This window comes from Pyrus communis, chromosome 1, assembly GCF_963583255.1.
Source record: "Pyrus communis chromosome 1, drPyrComm1.1, whole genome shotgun sequence".
Classification (NCBI taxonomy): Eukaryota; Viridiplantae; Streptophyta; class Magnoliopsida; order Rosales; family Rosaceae; genus Pyrus; species Pyrus communis.
In genome coordinates, this window is record NC_084803.1 from 7,963,058 (window position 1) to 7,975,109 (window position 12,052).

General features: G+C 37.2%; 2 protein-coding genes across 3 annotated transcripts; both read right to left on the reverse strand.

Annotated features, from left to right (window-relative positions):
• Nucleotides 1-2,276, reverse strand: LOC137740084 (uncharacterized). Its single transcript, XM_068479887.1, has 3 exons — nt 2,025-2,276; nt 622-680; nt 1-546 (listed from the first exon to the last, which is right to left on the reverse strand). The coding sequence occupies exons 1-3, from the start codon at nt 2,151-2,153 to the stop codon at nt 168-170; spliced, it is 567 nt and encodes a 188-aa protein (XP_068335988.1). The 5' UTR covers nt 2,154-2,276; the 3' UTR covers nt 1-167.
• Nucleotides 2,277-3,772: 1,496 nt separating this feature from the next.
• LOC137741832 (topless-related protein 1-like) lies at nt 3,773-11,268 on the reverse strand. Of its 2 annotated transcripts, none has more exons than XM_068481550.1 (25): nt 11,160-11,268; nt 9,911-10,018; nt 9,626-9,805; nt 9,398-9,511; nt 9,149-9,307; nt 8,755-8,932; nt 8,538-8,655; nt 8,369-8,439; nt 8,154-8,298; nt 7,888-7,997; nt 7,723-7,792; nt 7,565-7,638; nt 7,392-7,487; nt 7,220-7,315; nt 6,981-7,108; nt 6,654-6,888; nt 6,397-6,561; nt 5,992-6,138; nt 5,657-5,767; nt 5,364-5,543; nt 5,097-5,225; nt 4,893-4,988; nt 4,507-4,695; nt 4,246-4,409; nt 3,773-4,124 (listed from the first exon to the last, which is right to left on the reverse strand). In XM_068481550.1, the coding sequence occupies exons 2-25, from the start codon at nt 9,991-9,993 to the stop codon at nt 3,911-3,913; spliced, it is 3,252 nt and encodes a 1,083-aa protein (XP_068337651.1). In that variant the 5' UTR covers nt 9,994-10,018; nt 11,160-11,268; the 3' UTR covers nt 3,773-3,910. The 2 variants fall into 2 exon arrangements, with proteins under 2 accessions (XP_068337651.1, XP_068337644.1); XM_068481543.1 differs by having other exon boundaries at nt 3,773-4,127.
• Between the last annotated feature and the right edge of the window lie 784 nt (nt 11,269-12,052).

Here is a 12,052-nt window from a genome sequence, read left to right on the forward strand (position 1 = left end):
GAGAATTATTAAAGGTGTACAACTAAGAAATCTGATAGCTTAACCAAGTACTGTAAAAATTTCTAGCATATGTGGACATGCCACCTAAATTACTCAACTCCTACAACCCCAAATTCCCGATAGCTTGAAAAATGCGGCAAGTTAAGAGAAAGAATAAATAAATAAATTCATTTTCTCCTCTTAGCAGGTGGCTGAGGAATGTCTTCCTCCTCATCTTCCTCATCCTCTTCTTCTTCGTCTTCAGTCTCTTCCTCCCCATCATCACCATCATCATCGTCGTCATCGTCATCATCATCTTCCTCATCTTCTTTCTCGTCATCATCACCATCCTCTTCGCTTACACCATCACCATTGGCCTCAGGCTCGTCTTCTGGATTACCTTTACCCTCATTCTCTTCTCCTGAGGCGGCATCCTCGTCCCCACCATCTTCATCCTGATCATCACCAGCAGCAGCATCGTCGTCGTCGTCGTCCTCCTCAGTTTCACTTGCATCTTTGTTCTCAGGACCAGGTTTTTCCACTACATAAAGCTCAGTGATAGGAAACCTGCAAAGAAATTTTGGTTTCACTAAATTCCCTATCACAGAAATAAAAGATAAAATGGCAAGTCCGAACACTAACGCTGTGACTGCCTCAGGTTCTTTGGGAAAAACATTGGTCGTGTTTGGCACAGATCCCGTCTGAAAAAACCACAAACATGTGAATGGAGATACAAGTAAAATTAAGTAGTTTCCTTACCAAGTAAGCTGAAAAAGTTCAAGTCAGAAGCAAAAGGGACAATAATCCAAGAAGGCGAAACTAGATTACAACAACGCAGCTTTATAAGAAGTCATGCTACAGATACACAGGGTCAGAAACGACTTTAGCTTAAATGCTCACTAAGATAGCCTCATTTACTCGATCAGAGGAGTTGGACTATTATACATTAATGGAAGTATCACCGATGCCTACTTTCATTTTCAGATAAGAATCATAAGATAAGAGATAGACGATCAAGCCAATAACAAAGGCTTTCAGATTTCAATTTACAACAGTTGGAAACTTAAAACCTACCCCAGCAACACTATCCGTTCAAGACCAGAACTATGGCCTAGAAAGGTACTTGAACAACCCGATTAATAAACTAGAAAGCTAGTCATACTTGAAATTTGAAAAAACTAGTTCTATATTTGTAAGCCAACACATAAGCACATGACAATCGTTTTCCTCCCCTCCCCATGAGGACAAATTGAGTTGTAGACTACATTTTTCTACGACCCTGCGACATATTCCACCTTATAAGAACAACATTAAAGCAGAAATATACTCTAGTTTCAGCAGAACCATGTGCCAACCACCATGAAACACGAGGAATTCAAGATAATTTAGGACTAAAGGCTAGCATCGCACATTATCATTATGGCACAGGAAGTATCTCATCTGGAGGACATCGTAAAGTAAAAGCAACAAACGAAACAATGATCAGGCCATCATATAATTGAACCCCAAGTTAATTATGTTCTGTTTACTTCCAGGTCATACGATTCAAACTTTGACAAAGTCAAGATCTAGGGAAACACAAATCAAGTTTGGAAAAAACAGATTGTGGCACAGATCAAGTTTGAATCCGTACGAAAATACTCGCTAAACAATAAAAAACACTGATTAAAACCCCAGCATATCAGAAATCATATAATTATAAAAATGTATGAGAAACAACTATCCTACAAGATTCAGAGAAAAAATCGAAAAATTGGAAACCAACAAAGCATCTCAACAAATTCATATGGTCCTTAAGTAGAGCAAAACCATGAAAACCAAACATCAAGCAAAATATATAAATAAAATCCACAAAAATCGAATCTCAAGCTACATATGGAAGAAAATCCTAGTTCTTGAAACAAACAAAAAATAACAGAAACCCCCCCCCCCCCAATGCACTAAACCAAAACACAACAAATTAAGCAAAAACCATAAAATTGATAAATAAAAACAATTCAGAACAAAAAATTGAGCCAAAATTGTTGTAAAGTAAGAGAGAATACCATCAAGCAGGACAAAGCAAGAGACTTGGCAGCAGCAGCAATAGCTGCCTCAGCCACCACAGCCTGCATCACAGAGCAGAGAAAACCGTCGAAAACGAGGCCGTTTGAGCAGAGGCTGTCCATCTCCATGCCAGAAACGAGTTTCTAAAAAGAGAAAATCCCTAATTGAGAGAGAATTTGAGGAGAGGGGGAATTTAGGGTTTTGGGAATTGGGTTTTTTTGCTAGGGTTTTGAGGATTATTGTAAATTGGGAAATAGATTTTGATGCTACCGTAGCCACGAGCACCTTGATTTTGGAAAGAGTAGCACAAAAGATAGGGTGACAGAGGACGAAAACGACGGAGAGATATTGACCGTAGGATATGTAGCTAAGGATATGATCTTGGATGTTAGATGTGATCTGAAGGCTATGGTTTGGCCGTCGTTGCCTTGATACGAAGGTGCTGTCGGGTTAAGTTTAACTTCATTGACTTTTGGGTTTTAACTTGGCATTGTAGGTTGGATTAATTACGGTTTTAGTCCCTGAAATTTAGGAGGATTTTAATGTCGTGTTACTCGTGTAAGCCTTTAGACCGACTCTGAAATTCCGTCAAAAGAATTGACGGAAGCTAAATTTAATAAAACACACTCCGCCAATAACAATCAGTAGTTATTACCAGAATTTTTTTTAATTTTTTTATTTATTCAATCCAAAATGTTAGAAAAAAAATGATCTTATTTTTTAAGTAAAATTTAGAATTATTTTTAAACTTGCACTTGAGTTTAGAATTCATCCCTAAACCAAATTTCCGTCAATTAACGCCTCCTTATTTGACTAGGTGTTTACTATTCCTCCTTTTAGATGATGCAAGTTGGTCTTGCTTTCTAAAATAATCAAGTGCCATTGCATATGAGGTATTTTTTTTAGGAAAAAGGATCCTCGTCAGTTCTAAGATAGGATATAAGATAGGATATTAGGGATCCTGTAATCGTGATTGTTCATCGTACATCGTGAGGTCAGAAATCATTTCAAAATTTAAAATTTAAAATTAAATATAAATAATACTTAACGAAAACTAATCGATAAACGGTCACGATCATGGAATCTCTACGATCCCCACGAAAAGCATGCAAGCTATGGTTTAGTAAAGGTCTGTAAAACGTACAAATTGCAGCAAGGTGAAGAAGCATGCAAGCTTAACATAATCGCATTTTAAAATTTCATCCTTTCGATCCTAAACACTCACAGACCCCATTAGAGAGGAATCATTCACCCTAAGATATTACAAAATCAGAAAAATTAACCAAATAAAGATCCTCCGACGTCGAACGAGATAGAAGCAGCAAGAACGGCAGCCGATTAGCGGGAGCAGAAGCAGAAGGTGTAAAGAGAGGGAGGGGCGGAGGGCCATGGATGATGGCTTTGGGTCTATACAGTCGAGTCACTACTGGTGGAGTTGGCAAATTGTTTTGATTTTCAGCTGCGGCCTGCAATATATATTTCTTTACCGTCTGTTACTACAGTTTTGCTTTTGGTATTAGGTTTTGTGACTGTTAACTACCGTCTTCTACTCCCGTGTTGTTGTGCTAGCCAGACTTGTCATCAGAGTTTAATTCTCCTCCGTATTCTGGCAGCTTCAGCAGCAAGCAGATCGAGTAATTAGCATCTCAGCTGTCTTGCTGGTGTGGTGAATTAAAAAGTAATATAGTCTATATATATATATATAATATCAAAACCAACCGAAATATGATCTAATTCGAATGAGGGTGAACTGAGTCATTGTAGCATAGCAAAGCAAGTCTGAGACATTTACTATTCTGGGCATATTGGACTAGCCCCAGAAATTAAAAGTTCCAAAGTACTATAGAAATGGCCAAAAGAAAAGAAAAATAAATCCAAGTCCCAACTAGGCCTTTTCAGAAGGGAGAAGTTGCCTTCCAATCCCCAAGCTTCCTTCAGTTGCAGTAGTATGGAGGCCATTGTGGACAGGTGGTGGCATACCCCATTTGTCCCCTGATTCGAGTGGCTCGATTATAACAACTGTTCCATTTGTTAGTCCGATTGCAAACTGGTTTGGCTCTTGGGGATGTGCAGCTATAACTAGAGGGTGTGATGCAGAACTGCTGCCGAAAAAATTTAGAAAAGAAGTTAGTCAATCATGACCGTAACAGTTTGTTAAACTTGGTGTAGGAATAGAAATACAAATTATCAATCGAGATGTAGCAAGGGAAAATTAATCACCTGACATCAGGTGGGAGATAAGCATTGGGGTTAATCTGGCATTGGAGTTGAAGATCTGATGTAAACACGCGCACGGTTCCATCCATAAAGCTTGCATACACGAGCTGGCTATCACAAGAGAATGTTGCGTGCGAGATTGGTGCTGCAGATTCTTCTACAATCCACTGAAACATGAAACAGAAAACATGTAATAGTTTGAAGGAAAAAACATGTAAACTGGTGTACTTTATCATAACTGTGTGCGTGCCGCCATAAAAGTACCTGCTTTTCACATTCAAGTTTCAACGAGTCATATAAGGCAAGTTGACTCTCGTGGATTACAAGGATGTGCATCAGATCCTTGTGATACTGAAGCTGAGCTTCAACCATTGCCGTAGGAGTCCTTCCAGCCGGAATTCGCAAGAAACAACTGTTCTCCCTTTCCCACTTATCAGAGTTCCACACAATAAGCTGGGGAAAGAAAATACAAAAATTATGTTACCCAAACGAAACAAAAATCTTTTTGTGTAGAATTATTCATAACGACCATACTTGTTTTGACACTTTCGATATCTAAGCCACGGTAGGAAAGTGTACATTTTCCAATTCTCTCTTTTCATTAAACTGAAAATCACATCGAGATGCCTACATGAGGATGAATTACTAACCTGAGCATCTGCTCCAAGAGAAACAAGTGTATGCTGAACATAGGAGAAGGCAAGACACGTGACTCTTTTCGAGTGACCATTAAGCTTGATCTTAACCTAACACCAGGAACAAAGTGAGCACCGAGATATATATATGTAACTAAGTATGTATATAGTAAACACGAATGCAGTAATTCGTGCACTGGGCCTTACAAAACCACATACCTCATTTATGCGGACATTGTATATGTGAATGGTGGAATCATCCATGCCAACAGCAATTACATTATTGTCGTCAGGGTGGAAAGCAAGACTTGTTGCCACAGGGGGTGGAGACATGAAGGTTGTCATCGTCTGTAGTTAAATAAATAAACTCGTCACTGATCAAGAGCCCCAACCAATTTCGGGAAGATAAAATTTCGTGTTTCATGAGATAATATGTGTAAAAGCAGCTGAACCACGACCAAATTATGTTGAGATCTAAAAACTTGCCTTGAATGTCATCATGTTGAACAAAGATACCTTCCCTCCAGAGGTTGACATGACATACGAATCATTCTTAGACAAAGCAAAGCAAGGTAGTGCATAATCAGGTTTAGCACCAGTAAGATCATTCGTCATTAGAATGCCTGAAGGTTGTTGAATGAACTGCGGGGTAACCTTGGTCGTTGCCTAGCGACATAAAATTACATGTAGCCATAATCCTCACTTTAGAATACGGGAAGGATACAATCATCAAATTTCAACTATATGTAACAGAATCTAAGAAGAAATAGAGTTTATACCTTTGCTCGCAAACCATGGTCATCCCGTGACCACCTCCAAAGTTGATGGATGGCACTGGATCCCAATGCTAGAATGGCATTACCTGAATAAGTGTATGTCAACCTTGAAATCTGTAATGATGACAAGAGAAGATAATTAGGAACTTTCTTTTTCTTTAATGGAAAATCAATGATTAAAAAAGAAAACAAAAGCAAAGCGTAGTTGTCAAATCACAAGTGCATAGTCAATGAGATACCAGAATATCACAGTGAACTACTGCCTAGTTATCGGCAAAATGGATGGGCAATAATTGAGAGTATCTGATGCTAAGTGATATACCGATAAGACATCCAACCTTGTCTGTTTTCATTATAGACGAGAGCCTCAAGGTCCGAAGCTGAGAAGTTTCACTAATCTGAGTGGGTTTCCAGATCCTTGTTGTGTTTGCTTCTTCAGCTAATCTAGTTGGTTTCACCTCCTCCATGTTTCTGGTGCTACCACTCTGTCAAAACATGCTCGATTTATTGTAGACTAGAACTAAATAGTTAGATTACTGAAATTGAAAATTTAGAATTTAAAAGGACGAAGCAAAAACATTGTGCATGACCGCGTGGTACAAAATTGCACAAGGAAAACATGATGCAACCAGCATCATTAAATACAGTTGCAATTCTTGAAAGTTTGCACCTTGCATATAGCTTATCGAAAGAGGTAAAGATTCTTCTATTCATGGCATTAATAGAAATTTTGATAAGCTGACCTTTTTTGCAGTCTCAGATCCATTTCTTGTAGCAATAGTCGAGTGATTTTCAATAGTGCACATCAGCCGAAGACCATCCAGTGTAGCTAAAATTTTGACCTTACAGTCGTTTGCAGAAACAGCCAATAAAGAGCCCTCCTTGTTGAAGCGAATGCAAGGACTAGCCTTCAAAAGGAAAATGTTCACGTTTTAGTACAGCCATAACTTCGTTAGAATATAATTACTACTCGTTATTCATAGTTTTAAAGGAAACTTACTGGTAGACCGCCTTCAGCATCAATAGTAGTCAAAATATTGATTTTATCCATATCCCAAACTTTGATTGCATAGTCATCGCCAACAGCTAAATACTTATTCTTGCTTGTATCGAACTGAACAACACCCATAGATGGTTTTTGAAATCCTACGTAATTCCTCTTTATTACACCGTCATTTTCATTCCATTCAACAACATGAGATTCCCCATCTTTGCTTGTCCCGCATGAAAAGAGCCTGCATTGCGTTTAATGTAAAGATTGAATTTTCTTGTTGCCCGGAATATAGATGTCGGTCGCAATAACATTAGAAAGGAGTGGTATACCAACCTTTTACCATCTGCACTATAGGCCATTGTTGTGATTGAGTGACCAGGAGCATCATAATCCACCCGGTATCCCATATTGTCATATAGCCATGCTTTTATTTTTCCATTTACTGATGTTGAAAAGAAAAACTGAAACACAAAGGCATAAGCTGAATTTCAAAACAGAGTAAATCATTCATAGAAGGCAAATGAAGAGAGACAAATCAAGGGATTAAAAAAATGATAAAGCAAAGTCCTTACATGGACATTTTCCTTGTTATGAGGGCACACAGAATGCACGGGAGCATCATGACCTTCAAAAGTATACAACTTTGACCCAGTAGTTGCATTCCACACCTATAAAACACAAATCGATGTATAAGTTTATCGTGTTTTCTACGACCTATTATATGACCACTTCTTCAAAACCAACCTTAATGGCCTTATCATCACCGCAAGTTATGGCACAAAGTTGCTTAGCCGGGTTGCAGAATGCCAAATCATTAACACTACCAGCATGAGCATCGATCTAGAAATTGATAGAAGTATTAGAAAAGAGTACAGCAAAATGAAATATACTGAAAAGGTAGAAGATGCAGAACCTACCTCCAAATGCTGGTGAATCTCATTCCCACCAAAATAAGCGTATAATTGGATAATGTGTTTAGAATAAGCAACTCCTGTTTGAAAGAACAATTGCACTTAAAGTTTTCTAGAAAAAGCTACCGTGGATCATATTCAAGCTTACCAAATCAAGAACTTACCAAATAGAGTACCATCAGGACTCCATAATATACGCTTTACTGAGACACATGGATCCTTGATCAGAGTTGCCTGAGTGTCATTCGAATCAAATAGGTTAAGATGATTCCAGTGACATAAAATGTAAATGTCATCTGTATAATGACTCGGTTGATAAGGGAACATACCTTCAGCATCATTGAACTCGCTCCGATATCCCATACCTGAAAACTTCTCGATAGCAGTTTCTCCCTAGAACTAACTTCCCACAAACTTATGTCCCCCGTGTTAGTTCCGACTGGTACCAAAAAAATAAATAAATAAATCCCCTTATCAACTTGCTGCTTAAACAAATACCTATAATCTAAGAAGTAGTATTTCTTCTCTTTTGATTGAAAAAGTAATCGCCTTGTATTCCAACAACATCATTAAAGGAAACCTCAGAGAAACCAACCCAGAAGTAGTGTATGCTGAACAGGATGGAAGTCCATGCTTGTGGGAACTGACCCCAGATTCAAGGTCCCGGCAACAGTCTTTGGGAAATCTGCTGCATTGAATGCAGTGCTACTTTGTCCTAGATTGATCCCTTGCATCATACCCTACAGAGTGTATAAATAAGTATGGTCCAAATTCAAATTCTGTGCTCATGTAGACGGACTTTAAGCTTACCCTTTCTGGAACCCCAGTTAATCGCGTTTTGAACAAATCATCAGAATCCCCAGGACCCCTCACCGATGAAGCTAGACCAGGCAATAGAATTTTAACGGAAATGACAATGCAAGCTTATTCATTCTCTAAGCCCTGGGGAAAATTACATAGAAATAAAAAGAAAGACTACCTGGATTTGTTAGACTACCAAAACCATTACCTCCTCCCGAAGCTGCTGGATGGTTTTGGGGAATAGATATCCATGTGGATAGAGGAGGTTGAACTGGCGCTGGCGGCTGTTGGAAGGGCTGATAGGTGAAATTTAGTGATAGTAAAAATAACTTAACGGTCAGAAAAATCCTTCACTCCAAAGCAAAATTATAAATCAAGTAGTCCAAGGACAGTACCCCATTTGCACTCATAGGAAGAATACCATCAGCTTTTGGTGCAGAACCCGTCAGCTGACTGTTTGCGGTTAATTGAGCAAATGAATCATTGGAATTCTTACAAGAATGATCCACAAGTAGGGTGCTTATATCAGGATTCTGTCTAGGATTTGAACAAAGGGAATGCTGCCAATTCAAGCTGCCATATTCATTCCAAAATCAGTTCATTTGCAATATAAAGGTGACTGGTAAAAGAACAAAAACATCAAACTGGAAATTGGATATATGAGGACCTTTTTCTTTTTCTGGCCGTACACAAACCAAATTTCATAAAACAAATCACAGGAAAAACAATCCCCTAACATGAAGGAAATACAAATTCTCTTATTTTTCTTATGGCATATTACTCTTGTACCTTTGGTTAATGAGCATCTGCAACCTTGAATGTCTTAACTGAGGGAACTGTGTTTTATCACGGAAAAGAGGATTGGCCTCAATGAGCTTCTTAAGTTCCATGACCATAATGGCTCTTGCAGTTTTTGTATCTCTGTAACTCGCGAGCTGAGCATTTTCCCTGCATAACCCCAATCAATTTCATAATGCCAGTTGAGAGAATCATACTACAACCAACTCCAAGCTCGCAAAATTTGTGCAGAGCACTTACCTGAAATTGTTTAATGTGAGGAGCTGAGTGATTTCCTTGAACAATTCTTCATTAAAACCCGCAAACATCCTCAGATCCTTCACTAGGATATCCACTGCTGTGGCTTTATCTTGCCTGATGAATTCCAAATGATTAAACCAGATACAATGTCATAACAAATCCAAAACAAAAACAAACAATGCATCTGTTTATAAACAAAGTGCAAATCATGACAAATCAAATGCTTACTTATCCAATGCCTCGAGATACTTCTGTTTACGAATTTCAAAGAAGATCTTCATTGAGTATCGGTTGTCATCTATTTTCGTGAACCCCAAGAGATACCGCTCGACCTCATCCCACTTCCCTTCGAACACCAATTCCTCAAAATACTTCATATCGAAGTACAATCCAGATTCTTGCTCAAGTCTGTTATCAAAATTAAAAATTTTAAAAAAAAAAAATTAGAGAAAAGCGTGAGCTGCAAAAACATGTACAAATATAAAGACACGGTAATTCGGGTCAGAAAATTACTTATGACGAGCTTGTTGAAACTTTTCCTCATCAAGTAACTGCATGATCAATAAGATGAGGTCCTTACTGAGAGAGGACGTCATCGCAACGGCTTCTTCTTCTTTCAACCTGCAAATAAGCCAATCAATAACAAAGGAAAAAAAAACCACATTTTTTATGCAGAATAAAATGGTACAATTTTCATACCCAAGGAAATAAAGATTATACATACCAAAAGGAATCAAATTAGAAAAACAGTCATGGTCCATGCTAGATTATAAAAAAGGTTCAATCTTTGCAAAAATTCTCCAAGAAATTAAAGGCTTGTTTGACACTCTACTTGAATTCAATCTTTTAAACTCAAAAACACTTTTAAGTTTTAGGCTTTAAAAGTTTGTTTGACATGAATATTTAAAAAACTGTAAAAACTAAATTAAGAAAATAATCTATTCTCTAAAAACACTAAGAGTGCGTTTTTTGAGCTTTAAACTTTAAACTCACTCTTTTCTTTTCTCTCTCTCCTCTTCTCTCACTCCAGATCTATCTTTCTTTTTTCTTCTCTCTCCTCATTCTCTCTTCTTTTTTCTTATTTCTCTCATCCTCTCTCTCCTTCGATCCACTCTCTCTTCTTTCTTTTTTATCTCTCCTCCGATCCTCTCTTTCTTTTCCTGTCTCTCATCTTCGTCCCTTTTCTTCGACCTTGTTTTTTAAATCTCTTTATCCATTTTAAATTTTAAGATTTAAAAATAATTTTAAATTTTAAGATTTAAAAATAATTTTAAATTACATACCAAACAAGATTTTGAATATTAAAGGAAATTGTTTTCAAGAGATGTACTTAAAAATATTTTGAGACATGATGAAATATTTTGAGTAAGATACGAAACAGGCCCTGATATTTCTTGGAAAAGACAAGGCTCCACATCAGCCAAAATATACTGTAGATGCAACAAAATCACATCGAACTAGAAGCATCAAAATTTCGGGTGAAAAAACTTCTTTCTCTAATCAAATCGGGTAAATAGATGCGCTTTCTTTCCATGGCAGCTCAGAAATCATTTTCCATCCAGATTTAAGAACATGCAAAATTTGCAACCCATGAGAGAGAAAATTAGGTTTTTCACAGATCAAAAACAGCAAAGTAGCCAAAATCCAGTACAATTCAAGAGGGTAGAAAGAAGAAGGTGATGGGGGAGAAAGGCAGGCATAAATGAATCAAAAGACTAACCCTTTTCAGAGGTAAAAGGTAAAATAAAACACAAAGATTTACCTGTAAACAGAGAAGAACAGGGCCGGCTGGGAAGCAGACGGCTGAAAACTCTCTCTCTCTAGTCTGTACTTTCACTCTCTACTTTCTCTATGTTTGAGAGCACTCTTTCCTCATGCTGCTGATAAAATGTTAATGGGACTGGTTATATATATCAAGGCGGTACCTACGAGGTATAAGCTCACGCGCTTATCATATAAGTCCGATGGCTGATCGACAATTGTCTGTGGGACTCACTAGGTAAAGCCTTTGTTCTGACAGCTGTTTCAGCTTTGTCAAAAGTGACAGTGATGGTTGAGGTGCTTGTCCGTTTCTCCGCCCGTTTTGAGAGAGTGTTTTTCACTCTCTCTCTTTTACTTACAGGTTAAGATTTCCATATAAAATTCTATAAAAAAAATAAAGAGTATCTTTAAAAAAGAAGTTAAAAAGTTAACATAAGTAATAACAGTAGAAAAAAAAATGACACTTTTAGTGTTTTTTAATCAAAATATTAATTCTTACGTGGCATAACGTGGATTTACATCAAAGGTAGTTGCTATCAAATTCGTTTTTAGAGATTAATAAATGCTTTTATGATTATCTTTTGTCCCAAAAATACTTATTACAATTACAAAAAAATAAATAATAGTTTAAATTTGACATATCAAGTGAAGAACAAAATTTAAAAAATGGAAAGAAAGATCAAACTATCAAAGTGTTATATAAGCCTACAAATTTCAATTTTATCGTTAAAATTTGACGGTCTAAAAGAATGCTAGTTACTTTGTTGTTGGACTATTTTTGCTCACCATACTTAAGTGAAAATGATGATCATCACTCTATTTATTATCGTTAGATGAATATAAATTTTGATATCTATATGGCGATAGACATAAATCTCAAAGTTTAAAATCAAT